The 15709-nt window shown below is 43.6% G+C and overlaps 1 protein-coding gene and 6 non-coding genes across 9 annotated transcripts; 4 read left to right on the plus strand and 3 right to left on the minus strand.

Annotated features, from left to right (window-relative positions):
• Positions 1–160: 160 nt before the first annotated feature.
• Positions 161–279, plus strand: LOC120802052. Its single transcript, XR_005709166.1, has one exon. It is a non-coding gene; the product is annotated as a 5S ribosomal RNA (ribosomal RNA).
• Positions 280–526: 247 nt separating this feature from the next.
• Positions 527–635, minus strand: trnal-caa. Its single transcript has 2 exons — positions 598–635; positions 527–572 (listed from the first exon to the last, which is right to left on the minus strand). It is a non-coding gene; the product is annotated as a tRNA-Leu (tRNA).
• Positions 636–2784: 2149 nt separating this feature from the next.
• Positions 2785–2893, plus strand: trnal-caa. The gene is made up of 2 exons: positions 2785–2822; positions 2848–2893. It is a non-coding gene; the product is annotated as a tRNA-Leu (tRNA).
• A 715-nt stretch (positions 2894–3608) lies between these two features.
• trnal-caa lies at positions 3609–3720 on the minus strand. Its single transcript has 2 exons — positions 3683–3720; positions 3609–3654 (listed from the first exon to the last, which is right to left on the minus strand). It is a non-coding gene; the product is annotated as a tRNA-Leu (tRNA).
• A 450-nt stretch (positions 3721–4170) lies between these two features.
• LOC120802057 lies at positions 4171–4289 on the plus strand. Its single transcript, XR_005709172.1, has one exon. It is a non-coding gene; the product is annotated as a 5S ribosomal RNA (ribosomal RNA).
• A 648-nt stretch (positions 4290–4937) lies between these two features.
• On the minus strand, positions 4938–5046 carry trnal-caa. Its single transcript has 2 exons — positions 5009–5046; positions 4938–4983 (listed from the first exon to the last, which is right to left on the minus strand). It is a non-coding gene; the product is annotated as a tRNA-Leu (tRNA).
• Positions 5047–5279: 233 nt separating this feature from the next.
• dhrs12 (dehydrogenase/reductase (SDR family) member 12) lies at positions 5280–15323 on the plus strand. Of its 3 annotated transcripts, XM_040149348.1 has the most exons (10): positions 5280–5505; positions 6525–6658; positions 7586–7668; positions 9156–9248; positions 9335–9416; positions 10813–10874; positions 11049–11153; positions 11264–11354; positions 11903–12040; positions 14818–15323. In XM_040149348.1, the coding sequence occupies exons 1-10, from the start codon at positions 5450–5452 to the stop codon at positions 14928–14930; spliced, it is 957 nt and encodes a 318-aa protein (XP_040005282.1). In that variant the 5' UTR covers positions 5280–5449; the 3' UTR covers positions 14931–15323. The 3 variants fall into 3 exon arrangements, with proteins under 3 accessions (XP_040005282.1, XP_040005283.1, XP_040005284.1); XM_040149349.1 differs by lacking the exon at positions 14818–15323 and having other exon boundaries at positions 11266–11354; positions 11903–12037; XM_040149350.1 differs by lacking the exons at positions 5280–5505; positions 6525–6658; positions 7586–7668 and adding an exon at positions 8363–8476.
• Positions 15324–15709: the final 386 nt, after the last annotated feature.

The raw sequence follows: 15709 nt of genomic DNA on the forward strand, positions 1-15709 counted from the left end.
GTACTGTAAATGCTTCTTGATGGAAAATAAAACAGCCCAGTGTGAAGACATTAAACAACCACAGAAAGTCTCAGAATGACCGCAAAGGGAACAGAAACACTAGTCTTTAAATAATGGTCTTTCGCCATGTATAAAGGGCCTGTTTGCAGCAGTAGTAACCGCTTACGGCCATACCACCCTGAACACGCCCGATCTCGTCTGATCTCGGAAGCTAAGCAGGGTCGGGCCTGGTCAGTACTTGGATGGGAGACCGCCTGGGAATACCAGGTGCTGTAAGCTTTTTTTTTTCTTTCAATCCCCCATCTTTCGTCAGCAGGGGACGCTGCTGCCCCTGTAGTGGAGACAGGGCTTGTTATTAATGACTTACTAACGTTTGTAAAGACTTGATGGAGTGGAGGGGGGTACCAATCCTCGGGAAACAAACAAACAAACACACACACACACACACACCTTTTTGCAGGTCACGTTGACCTTCATAAGCGCATTATATCTTGTGTACGACACAGTGAAAGGGAAGAAAAGTTATTGTCAGAAGTGGGATTCGAACCCACGCCTCCATTGGGAGACCAGAAGTCCCGCTGCACAGGAAGGATTCACCTTGAGTCTGGCGCCTTAGACCGCTCGGCCATCCTGACAACTGTACTTAGACTGCCCCCGTCTTTCACCACAAGAGGGTGCTGCAGCCTCTGTCGCGGAGACCGCTCCGCTCTACTCCGTTTGATATTTGCAGTCTGTGCCTCATGCTCTGTCGAGCACCTCCATTTTATTTTGTGTCACTTTCAGTAAATACCATTTTAGGCGCTGGGAAGTTTCCGGTGTAAAGTCCCCGCTGCCGCTGGTTGATTAATGACTACATGTATGTCGACACTGTGGGTTTTTTCCCCTACACCGAACGAACATGTCCCCCACAAAGAGGTGCGGATCCCTGATGTCCGTTTTAAAAGGTTTTGGACAAAGGGGGACGGCCAACTTACGCCACAGAGTTACATGATTTATTAGACTATGGTTATGAAGACATTTCTCGTTAGTTGGATTAATTCATTTTCGGTTTTTCGTCTAGTGTCTGGATTTGTTGAGTGTTACAGGAAAAGTAAATCACTGACGACCGTGTTCAACAGTTAACGAGAACTGCTAGTGATCTTTTAGCACGCATCAAAGAGCCTGTGTATATCAGACGGTGTCGCCGAAGGCCAAAACCAAACTGAGTACGCCCGATCTCGTCTGATTTCTCAAGGCTTCCTCAGTTTTACCTGACTGTTTAGCCTGTTCTTGGTTTGGTTTGGTTTAGTTTGACTACTTCATTTTATTTTCAGTTTTGTTTCTTTTTGCTTGTGTGGGTTCATTGCTTTTAGTTTAGGTATTTTACTTTTATTTAGCCGGAATTGTGCGGGGTATTCGTATTTCGTATTTTGCACGTTATCGTTGAGTTATTTTATCAAAATGTTGCAGAGCGCTGTAAATACGTATGCACCAATTCCTCAAAGGAACCGACTCCCTGTTTGCCTCGTACGACCGATTGTGTTTCTTCTTTCCGTGTGGAGGCTTGGTAGCTGGCCGCTGTAGAGGTCCAAACAAGTAGGAACTGACAACGAATCATATTAAAGGCAACAGGAGACTGTTGGAGGGGTTTCAAGACCTGGACGACGATGAGCTGGTGGTTTCTTTTCTAAGACCGCCACCTTAAATAAATAGTAGGTTTAGCTTGTCCCAGGGTCGTGTTTAAAGGGGAGAACACGGGGTTAATTTGAAGTATTTATCGGAGCTGCTTTTCCTTTCTCTTGCATGTATCGGGGTCCTGTGTGTGCCTTAGAGTGCTGACAGGTTGTTTTAACGTTGTAGGCCAGATTTTTACTTTACCGCCAGCACGCTCGCTGGGTTGCTTGTGACTGATGATGGAGGAGTGACTGCCTCTTCTTGCCCAAAGGGAGAGCTGATTGAACCCATTCAACCCACTAGCTTACCGCTGTTTTGGTTTGGTTTACACATACATACATATATATATAAATCCCCCATCTTTCGTCAGCAGGTGGCGCTGCTGCTTGTGTGGTCGAAGACGGCGCTTAAAAGGAGAGGTTCACAAGTTAATCAAGTCGGTCTTGGGACGCCGTGAGGGCCGTGGCCCGTGGGAGTGAGGGGAGCCGGAACCGGGGCTCGGAGTTAATCAGATCAAGTGGGAGTCCTTCCGAAGCCTTCTCACGGCCTTTATCAGGGGGCTGGGGAAACCCCTGTTCGTGTTTCCCTGCCCGGAGCTTTAGTGAAAGGGGAGTAACAAAAATAGCTTTCTACCGAAAAGGCTGTAAAAGTTTGGAAGAGACCAACTTAATCTGTCTGAAAATGACGAAATGAAAGCAAATTTTTTTGCAAATGTATTAAAAATCAAAAACTGAAATCTCTCATTCACGGAAGTATTCACTCGCTTAATTCACTACCACAGGACGGAGGACCCCTCACAGCTGGTATTGTGCGGTGGCGCTAATTTCCATCAGATTTGCGATCGGAAAAGCGGCGAAGACGCATACGATACGCAGTGAACCGAGGCCTCTGCCGGTAGGTAGGTAGGGAGGTAGGTGGGTTGGCAGGTAGGTTGAGGTCTTGCGAAAGGAGCCGTCGGGGACATAACGAAGGTGTCACCGGCGCCGAAAAAGTTATTGTCAGAAGTGGGATTCGAACCCACGCCTCCATTCGGAGACCAGAAGTCCCGCTGCACAGGAAATGTCAGAAATGTCTTCATAACCATAGTCTAGTCCTCTTGTGATGAAAGACGGGGGCAGTCCAAGCACGGTTGTCAGGATGGCCGAGCGGTCTAAGGCGCCAGACTCAAGGTGAATCCTTCCTGTGCAGCGGGACTTCTGGTCTCCCAATGGAGGCGTGGGTTCGAATCCCACTTCTGACATAACTTTTTGGCGCCGGTGACACCTTCGTTATGTTCCCGACGGCTCCTTTCGCAAGACCTCAACCTACCTGCCAACCTACCTACCGACACTGACCGCTGAGGTAAAACCTATGAAACTCTCTCATTTAGTTTCATAGGTTTTAGTGGTTTCGGTAATTGTGTAGCGTACTGCTGTTTTGGTTTGGTTTATACATACATACATATATATGTATATATAGATAGATAGATATACCACCGTATAAAAAATTATCTACACAAATGTGTAATAATATTGAACCTTATTGGGGGACTGGAGCACCAGATTTTGTGCCGAATCACTGAATAGTAGGTTGTTACACTGATAGTTATTCAATTAATACTTCCCAAGGTTGTTCACACCCTCACCTTTACCTGAGGAAGTCGATTCATGCTCAAAATGTCTCTGTCATGTCTATGTAGGAAATCAAAGAATAAACAAATAGCTGCAGACGTCATTGTCATTAATTGCATAGATTTAATCTGGAAAGAATTAGTAAATCGTTTTTGTTGGTTTTTTAAACCATCAATAAAGCTATTTATTACAGCTCGATGAAGCCTTTAGGAAGGGCAGTCTGTTGAAAAGTGGACGTTTTGACTGCGATTCGATGTGCCAAGAAAAGACAAAACAGGGGAAAAAAAACTTTTTTATGAGCGCTTTATATTTTGTGTACGACACAGGGGAGGGAAGAAAAGTCATTGTCAGAAGTGGGATTCGAACCCACGCCTCCATTCGGAGACCAGAAGTCCCGTTTACAGGAAGGCTTTTGTCACCTTGAGTCTGGCGCCTTAGACCGCTCGGCCATCCTGACAACCGTGCTCGGATCACGGGCGGGCGGCCGTTTGACTGCTGCCAAGCAACGTCTGCTAATACAGGGTTTTTTTTTGTGTTGGTTTTCAGGAGGATAAACGGTTTTTACGACGCCGTATAGGCTCATGCGGTCTGGGACGTGCCGTGCCACGACACCGCCCCGGAGACGCGGTTTAATGGAGCGACGCGGGCTATTTCGACGCTTAACATCGGAGACCGGTGAACCCGAAGGTCGAGCCAAGGCAGCCGTCGGGCTGACGGTATGTGTAAGTGGGCTCGACTCTTCGTTGGGTTTGGTCTCTTCCTGGGATTTTTTTAGCACTAATCCAGCACTAAAACCAGCACCGTTATTTCAAGGGGGGCTGGGAGGAAAGTAACGTGGTCACCACGGAGACGCAAGTCAGGGAGCCGAAGGCGGTGTATAAATAGCCTGTCTGCGGCAGCAGTAACCGCTTACGGCCATACCACCCTGAACACGCCCGATCTCGTCTGATCTCGGAAGCTAAGCAGGGTCGGGCCTGGTCAGTACTTGGATGGGAGACCGCCTGGGAATACCAGGTGCTGTAAGCTTTTTTTTTTTTTCTTTCAATCCCCCATCTTTCGTCAGCAGGTGGCGCTGCTGCTTGTTTGGTCGAAGACGGCGCTTAAAAGGAGAGGTTCACAAGTTAATCAAGTCGGTCTTGGGACGCCGTGAGGGCCGTGGCCCGTTGGAGAGAGGGGAGCCGGAACCGGGGCTCGGAGTTAATCAGATCAAGTGGGAGTCCTTCCGAAGCCTTCGCACGGCCTTTATCAGGGGGCTGGGGAAACCCCTGTTCGTGTTTCCCTGCCCGGAGCTTTAGTGAAAGGGGAGTAACAAAAATAGCTTTCTACCGAAAAGGCTGTAAAAGTTTGGAAGAGACCAACTTAATCTGTCTGAAAATGAAGAAATGAAAGCAAATTTTTGCAAATGTATTAAAAATCAAAAACTGAAATCTCTCATTCACGGAAGTATTCACTCGCTTAATTCACTACCACAGGACGGAGGACCCGTCACGGCTGGTATCGTGCGGTGGCGCTAATTTCCATCAGATTTGCGATAGGACAAGCGGGCGAAGACGCATACGATACGCGGTGAACCGAGGCCTGTCGGTAGGTAGGTAGGTAGGGAGGTAGATTGAGGTCTTGCGAAAGGAGCCGTCGGGGACATAACGAAGGTGTCACCGGCGCCGAAAAAGTTATTGTCAGAAGTGGGATTCGAACCCACGCCTCCATTCGGAGACCAGAAGTCCCGCTACACAGGAAGGATTCACCTTGAGTCTGGCGCCTTAGACCACTCGGCCATCCTGACAACTGAGAGCCGACCGCCGACACCAAGATATAAATAGTGACCGTATTAATGGTACCATTCTTCTGGCCGCCGTGAATTCCCCTCTTCCGTCCTTCCCTGAAATCCCTTTATTATATTCACGCATGACGCTCAAACGGTCGCCCGCCGTCTCGCCAAGCGTTCGCGTTGACAGTGATGAACGTACGTTCCCACCAGGGGCGCTACAGAGTTGTTTATGATTTATTTCCGGCGGTCACACACGTGACTCCCCGCCCGTCTTACTACATAACTACCTTCAGTCATTGTTATGAAACGAGATCGCCGGACTGCTTTTGCTCCGCAGGGTTTTTGGTTGTGTTTTTATTTTATTTTTTATTTTTAACGGAACGGCTTTTCTAGGTGAGGAGGCACACCTGCGTTGAACATGTCGTTTTACAGGAATGCCGTTTGGTTCGTGAAAGGACTCCAGGAGTACACAAAGTAAGTGGAGCGTGTATTTCCGCCGAGATCTCGCCAGGTGAGGCGGTCAAATGCCTCGCAGTGCCTGTGGTTTGCGCAACATTGACCTAATCCTCCTGCCTCCAGAAGCTATTAAAAAGTCTTCAGTTTCTTTTACAAAGGTTACAATATTTTTTTTCTTGCCATGAACTTAAATAAGTGGGTCATTTTTCATTAGTAAATCCGTCTTATCATTTAATGAAACTTATCTAAATCCAGGTGGCATTAACTTAATTAATGACAACCTTTGGGGGTATTGTTATACACATCCGGGAAGTACTGAACAAAATCTGAAATAATATTGAATCATTGTGTCGGTTTTCCTTCATACTTTAACACTCTGTCTGGTTCGATCATGAAGCGGCTGTTTTAAAAATTGGATTCTGTGCCTCGACTTATCTGCAGAAACCCCGATTTAAATTGTCTTACAGTGGCAGCTGAGGTCTCCGTAACACTTCTCCAGAGCTTAAAGGGATATTTTTGTACTTGTATCCGGCCAACAATCCAAATCCAAAGATATTCAATTTACGTAGATGTAACAGGGAGAAAAGAGTAACATGTCGTTACGTTTTGTTTCTGTGAGGAATAATCGATTAATTGACTGATTAGTTCCAGTACTGTCCGTATCCATATCTCCTTTTTAAGCCATTTTAAAATAAACCAGTTCTACACTGGTGTTGCATCACCCGATCGTTTTCTCGATTAACCGATTACCGACGAATTAGAAAATCGTGAAAAATACCCGTTATATTACATCCCGGTCCACAGTGATGATTACTCAGTTTGCTCGTTTTATTCAGCCGTAAATATCAAATCCTCACATTTGAGAAGCTGGAACCAGCAAAATGTTTGAAGTTTTTGCCTGAAAAATGACCGAAACAACCTAAAACTGCCTCAAACTGGCGCAGGGCAGAGCAGGGCAGGGCCTGGATGCGGTGTGCTGGCTGACACTGGACTGTAGGTGTGGTGCACTCACCCCACTGCGCTCTGCTTCCTGACAGGAGCGGCTATGAAGCCGCGGCCAAGCATTTCGCTCCAGCGGACCTGGACGTGAACCTGACCGGGAGGTCCTTCGTGATAACGGGGGCCAACAGCGGGATAGGAAAAGCCACAGCGCAGGAGATCGCCAACAGAGGTGAGCGTTTTAACGCAAGGCGGTTTTTGCCCCCCCTCCCCTTCTGACCACGGGAGGCAGTACCATGATCACACGTTTTAATGTCTTAACACTGATTGCCTATGTCTGCCTAACTTGTCAGTCCTTCTCCTGATCCATACGGCGCTACACAACGCGGCACCAACACTCTTCTCCGACATGCTTTTCATGTATGAACCCTGGGGGGGGGGGCATCAGGCCTGCAGGATGATATAATTTGAGTCAACCCTCTAGCTTTTATACTTCAGAGCCCCATTTGTACCTGATATTAAAATGTAATCTGTATCGGGGTAACGGCATTTGATCCCCAAGCCTTTGCCATGAGCGACCTTAATATCTTGATTGGGCTCGTATTGTGATTGGATCTCAGTATCCAAATCGGTTAGGAAAAGCAAGTCCGTGGATGGACACCATTCATTCTTTGCTTTTTGGCTCACTTTTCTTGCGAGGGGCGGTTCACTAGCTGCTGCCACAGCTTCTATGGTCAGGCTGCATGGATTGCATCTGCACCTTTTACGAGATCTAGTCACAATCTGAACTTGACCGCCTCCAAATGGTATCTTCTACAAAATCTTAAAGACCTGCATTTTTTTAGTCTGGCTTCTGACCAGAAAGTTTTATTGCTATTATTATATGATTTTTGGCTCCTACCTACTTTATTGTTTCGATATTTTATTTCTGTATTTCTCTATTTGATTCATACTTTTTGTGTGCTCTAGTCTCCCAACCTCTTCGAACTGCACTAACTGCAGTTTAAAAGTTAAGTTCGCTTCATCGATTTAGAGCTGATGGTTACGTCGGCCCTTTTTCCGACACTAATTACATGTAGGGGTTAAATCTTCAAGGTGATGGAAGTTACTGCGGGCTTGTCCACTGATGTGTGTTTTGTTTTTTGCTCTGAGCGCGCAGGGGGAATCGTTCACATGGTGTGTCGAAACAAGGGCCGCGCAGAAGCAGCCAAAGATGACATCGTGGCACGGAGTAAAAATCAGGTGAGAAATATGGCGCGTGTCTGTGTGTCCCTTTTATCTTATTCAGATCGAGGGGTCAAAGGGCGGAGGGCGTCGTATGGCGCGCTCGTCGGAAAGCCCTCTGAGACCATGTGCGGTCGCGGGCTTTACGATTAAACTAGACTGACTGAGGACGCCCCTGCGATAATGGATAAGTTAATGCCTACAGAGATGAAGTAGAACCAAAGAAATGAAAGGAGAGCTGCCATCTCGTGGTATTTATCATCACTCTGCCCAACTAGGGACAACGATGGAAATAAGTCCTCGACTTAATTGTTCCATCCTTGACAAAATATGATAACAAATATATAAATAATGTCGATAAACCAAACACTGTTATGACTGTTACTATAAATCGTGTTTTTTCAGAATAATAAATACCTTTACTATATTCATGCTACAGGGCTTCTGACATTTTAAGCCACATTGTGTGATACTCATCCTGTAACTGAATGTACTAAGAGATTATTGTTGCAGATAGAGCCAACGAGCATCAACACGCTGTTGATAGGTAGTTCCGCAAATGGCCGAGTTTTAATTTGATGGCCACAAGACGACTTCATGCACAAATATGAAGATTTTTTTGTAGTTCCTGTTGGCGGTGGAGACAAACGGATACAGACGGATCCCACGACGTGTGGGCGGGCGTGCAGGGGGAGAGGTGGCAGTGCTGGACGTGTGTAGGAGGTCATTTAGATGGAGATGTCGTTACATGGTTTGTCCAGCAGAGAGCAGCCTGGACTCCACTGGAAACACTGATTCATGTCGGCTGTTTTTTACATTTTGACGGGTACTTGCCAGACATTTGTCTTTTTATCTTCTTCTGCAGGGGTTAGTTAGGGTTTATACTTTAAATGGTGTTTAACAGAATGAAGGATTTTTTTTTTTTTTGCTTTATTCCCCTGTGGTGCCTCTCCTTACTGATCTAATTAACTACTATTTATTTTAAATGTCACTATGTATTGGTTTTATTTGCTATGTAAAGACGAGGAAAAATAGTCACTAACTTTTTTTTCCTTTTAATAATGTATTAACTATTGAACAGTTAGTGAATGGGCAGAAAATTATGGAATTACTGTCTCAAATTGCAGAAATTAGAAATCCAGTAACTTTTAATCAAGCAAAAAAAGCCAGTCATTCTCGGTCTCCTGCTTCTTAAACATGAGGATTTGCTGCTTTTTCTCCGCTTTACGTCACTGTAGATTGGATATTTATGGCTTTGGGAGTGTGGGTTGGAAAAAGGAGGCTACCTGAGCAAATCACATTGGGCCCTGGGAACTTGTGATGGCCATTTTTCATCTTTTCGACATGTAGTAGAATAACTGAGTCACACCACACCTTATATCTATATATTTGCATAAGGAAAATCCCTCTCTTGTATTATTTCCTTCTCAAGAGAAAGTTAAGTTTCAGTCTGTATGGACAGAAGTTTTACAGTTAATATGTTTTCTTTTTCTTTTTCTTCCCAGAATGTTCACGTCCACATCGTTGACATGTCCAGTGCGAGACAAGTGTGGGAGTTTGCCCAGAACTTCTCGCAAAACAACACCGTGCACGTGCTGGTAGGTATCTGTAGGTCAGTGCCGGATCACCTGCGATGCACACGCTGGTTTTCATTGTAGTTTTAATCACGTGTCGTGTTCGCCAGATCAACAATGCGGGCTGCATGGTCAACCAGAGAGAGTTAACCGAGGAGGGTGTGGAGAAGAACTTTGCCACAAATACGCTCGGTAATGAAAAGTATTTTTTTCTTAATACTAGTTCCCATGCAATACCTGAGTTTCGGAAAGCCAGAAATGTCTTTCCGTGACTTTCCGTGAATAAAATTTGCAAAATTGTAATTTAAATTTAAGGCACAGGTTAAACATTTGGTGCCGACTTCTGGTACTTGAGTTTTCAATGCTTTGTGCTACTTGCACATTTCAATTGGCACCTGTTTGACACCTATAACAAATGATAGACATAACTTTCTCTGCTGAGTGTGAACGTAATTACAAAAACGTTTCTTGTCCACAGAGGTACGATTTTTAAGATTCTTGTACTTCCCGTATTTCCAATTTATGGTACCTTATTCTTTTAGACCAGAGGAAAATACTGTACTTTTTACCTCACTACATTTATATAGTTAATAGTTACTTTGATTTTACACACAAAACATACAATCAACTTATAAAATATGATGCATAATTAAGGATTTATGGCCCTCAAGCCCACACAGTTTTTGGTTATGTGGCTGATTAGATCTGCTCATGTTGGAGTTATGCTGAAATTTATGTGAGGTCACCAATTAAAAGAATACATTTGTAGCTTGTCCTTCAATAAAACCTAAGAGAACAGCTCCTGAAGTCCTGAAAAAATACTATTTTTTTACTGCTATTTTTGCCATTCTGCAAATGAATAGTTTCTTCGGATACTTAAGTATTAAAGGAAAGATGTGCTTTATGTATTTTTACTCAACTAGAATTTTGAACGGAGGCCTTTTACTTGTAACAGAGTAATTTTACAGCGTGGTATGACTACCTTTACCAAAGTAAAGGAGCCGGAGACTTCCTTCACCACTGCTTGTCTGTTTAAACAAAATAAACCAATTCCCAACAATTGTTTTCCTAAGAAAAGCGGAACAAAGTGATTCTGCCTAAATAAAGCACAGTTTAAATTGAAGATAATAAAAATTTAAATCAGGCAATATAAGATTAAATAATAAGTAACCCAGAAAATGCAATCAGCAGAGCGCAGACCTCCGCCAAGGCCAAAGTCAAACAACATACACCAGACTTCAGAGGAAAAAAAATCCAAATTCATAGTAAATGATCTGGATCTGCCCCAAAATCGAATGGGTTCTTCCCATGACCCATCCCGGCACCAAGTTCGGCGCAAATCAGCTCAGTAGTTTTTGCGTAATCCTGCTGACAAACAAAGAAAACCAACAAATAAAATAGACATTGGTGAAAACATAACCTCCTTTTGTGGAGGTTATAAGATTAAAGATTTGACCAAGTATTTAGTACGTGACAGCTTTCGTTAATCAATCCATAATCAAAATTCAAAGAGCTTGGATTCTCAGCTATAGCGTATAGCGCAGGTAAATGTTACTGAACTGTCCTCTGTGCTTGCCTTTACTTCCAGGTACATACATCCTCACCACAGCACTGATCCCTGCGCTGAAGAAGGTTGAAGACCCGAGAGTGGTTGGTTGAATTTCAACTGAAGAAAATGTCAAAAATTATGCTTCACAAACACATTTCGGAAAGTTACTGTCAGATGTCAGTATTATAAGAGGCAGACTTCCGCTGTGCATGTAAATCCTGCGCCTTTCTTCAAAGTAAAAAAATAAATAAATACCCGCTCCCGTCTCCCCGCAGGTCACTGTGTCGTCAGGCGGCATGCTCACGCAGAAGCTGAACGTGGACGACCTCCAGTTCGAGAGTGGGCAGTTTGACGGCACCATGGCCTACGCCCAGAACAAAGTAAAGGAGACTGATTTACAACAGCTGTGCACCAGAGAGCTGATGGGGAAAATGGCGGCGGCACGTGTCCATGTTTGATGAAGTGACTTTTGTGTTTTCTTTGTGACAAGAGACAACAGGTGATTCTGACAGAGAGATGGGCTTCCCTACACAAAGAGATCCACTTCTCCTCCATGCACCCCGGCTGGGCAGACACACCAGGTAAACAAAAGAAATGACTATTGCTAGTTAGAGCAGACTGAGGAGACAGATGGATATAGTTTTGGTTTTATTCGTCTAGGTTTTGATAAATCCATGTTTGAGATTTCTGCTTCCACCTTAATACAATGGAGGGTAAAGGAATTTTATTTGTATTAAAAAGATTATATTCAAAAATGTAGCAGCAGCGTTTCGGTTAAGCCTTCACTATAGACAGTTTTCCTTTTGACAGTTTTTCTGGTGACAGTAGTAGTACTGATTTAGCTAAGCCTCATCTGAACACAGATGAGTTGACAATAATTAATAATAATGAATAATAAATAACAAAAAACACACTGTAAATACCAGAGCAACAGCCCCTGCTGGCACTGATTAGCAAGACCAAATCACTGCTGCGTACTCTGTTGTAGACTGTGATAAAGACTGAGCTGTAAAACCAATCTTTGTGTTCACTTGACGCTGAAATCTGGGAATTATACCCCTTGAGTAACACACAGATGTGACAGAAAATGTTGCCTCTGTGATATGCAGTCTTGTTTTTCTCCCTATAGCTGTCCAGTCGTCCATGCCGTCCTTCCACGCTAAGATGCAGTCCAGACTGAGGACGGAGGCCATGGGGTCCGACACCTTGGTGTGGCTCGCCGGCTCTCCAGCTGCCATAAAGCAGCCGAGCGGACTCTTCTTCCAGGGTCAGAAACAAATCACATTCGGTCTTTGTAGAACTTTTTTTTTAAATACATATACATAGATAGATAGATAGATAGATAGATAGATAGATAGATAGATAAACTGCTGTTACAGCTCCGCCTGTCTCCATCTTAACAATAGAGGTGGCAGTCAAAGTGTAACTCATGGCTTAGGAGCAAACACAAAGAGAATTATCATCAACTCTGCAGTTCTATAGAGCATTTCTGTCTCTTTAAGCTCCTACTTTTGGTTTTCCAGCACATTCACTGTATGGTTCAGTCTCATCCATCCTGTTTCTAGCAGCAGGCAGCAGTTTTCAGAAAACTAGCTCTAATTAGCCTGATATTTCTTCCCAGGAAGTGGTGGAGACCAAACCAGAGCTAAAAGGAAGGTGAATATTTGACTTGAGTTCATCAAGCGGGTAGAAACACAACACCAAATTTTAGATAATGTTGCTCCGGATCTGCTGGGAGCGTAAGTTGGCAATTGGTAGTTGACAGATTTGTCAGTGTTGTGTTTACGGCCTGTTCTGTTGCCCCCAAGTGGCCAGCAGAATTAATGTAGTTTATATATTAAGTGTAAGTAATAGTTCTGTAAAAATACTCCACATTACAAGTAAAAGTCCCGCACTGAAAATCTGACTTAAGTATAAGTGTATACAGGTAGGGACACAAGTATTTGGACAGTGACACAATGTACACCATCACAATGGATTGGAAATGAAGTCATCAAGATGTGAATGAAGTGTAGACTTTCAGCTTTAATTCAGGGGGTTTAACAAAATTATCACATTAACCATTTAGGAATTACAGCCATTTTTACACATAGTCCCTCATTTTTAGAGACTCAAAAGTAATTTGACAAACCAGCATAATTATAGATGTAAGGATTATTTTTAATACTTGGATGAAAATCCTTTGCAGTCAATGACTGCCTGCCTGAGGTCTGGAACCCGTGGACATGACCAGATGCTGGGTTTCCTCCCTTGAGATGCTTTGCCTTTACTGGTCTTTTACTGCAGCCGCCTTCAGTCGCTGCATGTCGGTGGGTGTTTCTGCACTCAGGTTTGTCCTCAGTAAGTGAAAATCTGAGCAGACAGTAGAGCCCTATACACTTTGGAATTCGTCCTGCTACTTCTATCAGCAGTCACATCATCAACCAGTGACCCAGTTCCACTGGCAGCCACACATGCTCATTCCATAACACTGTCGCTACCATGTTTGGCAGATGATGTGGCCGGCTTTGGATCATGAGTTGTTCATTTCCTTCTCCATACTCTTCTCTCGCCATCATTCTGGTACAGGTTCATCTTGGTTTGATCTGTCCAAAGAATCTTGTTCCAGAACTGGGCAGGCTTTTTTTTTTAGAGGGTTTCTGGCAAAGTATAATCTGGCCTTTGTGTTCTTGAGTGTTACCAGTGGTTTGCACCTTGTGGTAAACCCTCTGTATTTATATGAATGTAGACCTTGACAAGGAAACTCCTCTCTCCTCCAGAGTGTTCTTGACCTGACAAGATGTTGCGGAGAGGTTTTTCTTCACCAAGGAAAGAATTCTGCGATCATCCACTTTAGTTGTTCTCCGCGGTCTTCCAGGCCTTTGGGTGTTGTTGAGCTCGCCAGGGCATTCCTTCTTTCTAAGAATGTAGCAAATTGTCCACTTGGCCACTCATAGAGTTTCAGCCATCTGTCTGAGAGGTTCGTTTTATTTTTTTTTCAGCCCTAATGGTGGCCTCCTTCATTTGCATCGATTGCAAATTGGACAGCATTGCATTGCATTGCTCCTTGGACAGCATGTTGAGAGTTCACATGGACAGCTATCAAATGCAAATTAAATTCTTATAATCAACTCCAGACCTTTTTTTTTTTATCTGCTTAATTTTTTCATGAAATAATGAGGGAACAGGACAAACCTGGCCATGAAACTGATCACTTGTCAGGTGTCCAATTACTTTTGAGCCTTTTGAAAATGAGGGACTATGGATCTGACTGTAAGTATTAATAGCTAAAAGTATAACAGTAAAAGTACTGAATTCATAAGAGTTTTCACAGCGGACATTTTGACTTGTCTAGGCAGGAAAAGCCCGGGTATAATTAATAACATTAACGATGGCTGTTTCAGTGACCTAGTACCAGGACCCTCCTCTAAGTGTAATACAGCCATTGTTAATGTTAGTAAATGAACCTGTGCTTTCCCTGCTTTGACAAGTCAAAATGTCTGCTGTGACAAGTTCTGTAATGGCCCAAGTACAAAGTGGCATGAAATAGAAATTACTCAACTACTGCGTATTTGTATTTACAAACAGAAGTTGAGTAAAAGCACTTAGTTACTTTCCACTAATGTATAATACAGAAGTTATGTATAATTTGTTGCTTAGGTTCCAAAAGATCCAGATTCAGTAAGCAGATGGATTCATATTTAATAAATTGCTATTGTACCCAAACCCCAGAGACGGTTATGTTTGAAAGAACATGTTGGAGACTTTCATTTCTCTCTTTGGGTGTGTCAGAAGCAGATGCAACATGATGCAAGAGCTGTTATCAAATCATTGAACCAAATGAAGGCTTCTGGTAAAGGGAGGAGAGCGACACAATTGCGATTCAGTAATCGAGGACGATGCCATTGTTGTTCGTGTGTCCGCGGTACCGTAACACTTCAGTTTGAGTTGACCCCGCGTCTGTAATCAACTCCCTGAACGTCAGTAGTGTGCGTAACACACATTTGTGGCTCAGTGTTCCCTCCTGTTGTCTCATATACTGTATTTCCATAAAACTCCTTCCAGATCGCAAAGCGGTGGCGACACACCTGCCTCTGGCCTCCTCCAGGTCCACACCACAGGAGGAGGAGAAGCTTCTGGCCGCGCTGGAGGAGCTCGCCCTCAACTTCAAACCTTAATATCTCTGCAAATGCACTTGTCTTTTTAAAAGCAAACACTCCTCACTCATTATCAATGTTTACATAATCATGTCTTGTTTGTTTGCTTCAATATACAAGACACATTTCTGACTGATACCTCAAAGAACAGGCTCCTCAAAGTGTAGTTAATGTTGTTTTCAGCAAAGAAGAATCTTGTACGGATGTTGGAGCTTTTCTCTAATAGGCTGATCAAAACTAGGTGGAAGGAAGATGAAAATTTTCTCCTTTAAATACACTTAATGGAAAATGCTGCATCCTCTCTTCACCAAGCCTATGGGGAGAAATGTATAGATCAGGAAGGCTCTAATGTATGTATAACACAAAATGCAAATTTATATGATTTCTGTACAATAAAGTTTAATTTCCATGAACTCTCGTGATAAATGCCTTTTTTTCTTTTCACAAGCTGGACAGGCAGTAACTAGTGGGATTCAGGCCGTTTTGTTTGGTAGCAGAGGGGCCGGGCCGGGTCTCAGTTTCCAGCCCATGTCGCTGCGTTACATGTATCAGTAAAGCACTAGTGGGAAAGTTTCCTCAATTTCGCATTTAACAAAAGGGCTCAGGATTCATACATTCTCATCCTGAAGACAATTTAGTATAAAACTGAAAATTCAATAGTCCCTCGCAATCTGTAAATGAATTAAGCTGATAACGCAAGTGACATAAAATTAATCGATGAAAACTTAACAGAAATGGTTCATTGGCTTTCAATGTTTAAAAGTAAAAATATCAAACACCAGCTGCTCAAAAGTGAGGAT

Source organism: Xiphias gladius, chromosome 16 (genome assembly GCF_016859285.1).
Source record: "Xiphias gladius isolate SHS-SW01 ecotype Sanya breed wild chromosome 16, ASM1685928v1, whole genome shotgun sequence".
NCBI lineage: Eukaryota > Metazoa > Chordata > Actinopteri > Istiophoriformes > Xiphiidae > Xiphias > Xiphias gladius.

Bases quoted from the DNA above. Each gene is read 5' to 3' on its own strand.
- dhrs12 (XM_040149348.1), top strand. From the start codon at position 5,450: ATGTCGTTTTACAGGAATGCCGTTTGGTTCGTGAAAGGACTCCAGGAG. The intron at 5,506-6,524 runs GTAAGTGGAGCG...GCTTCCTGACAG, and splicing joins GGACTCCAGGAGTACACAAA to GAGCGGCTATGAAGCCGCGG. The intron at 11,154-11,263 runs GTAAAGGAGACT...CTTTGTGACAAG, and splicing joins TGGCCTACGCCCAGAACAAA to AGACAACAGGTGATTCTGAC.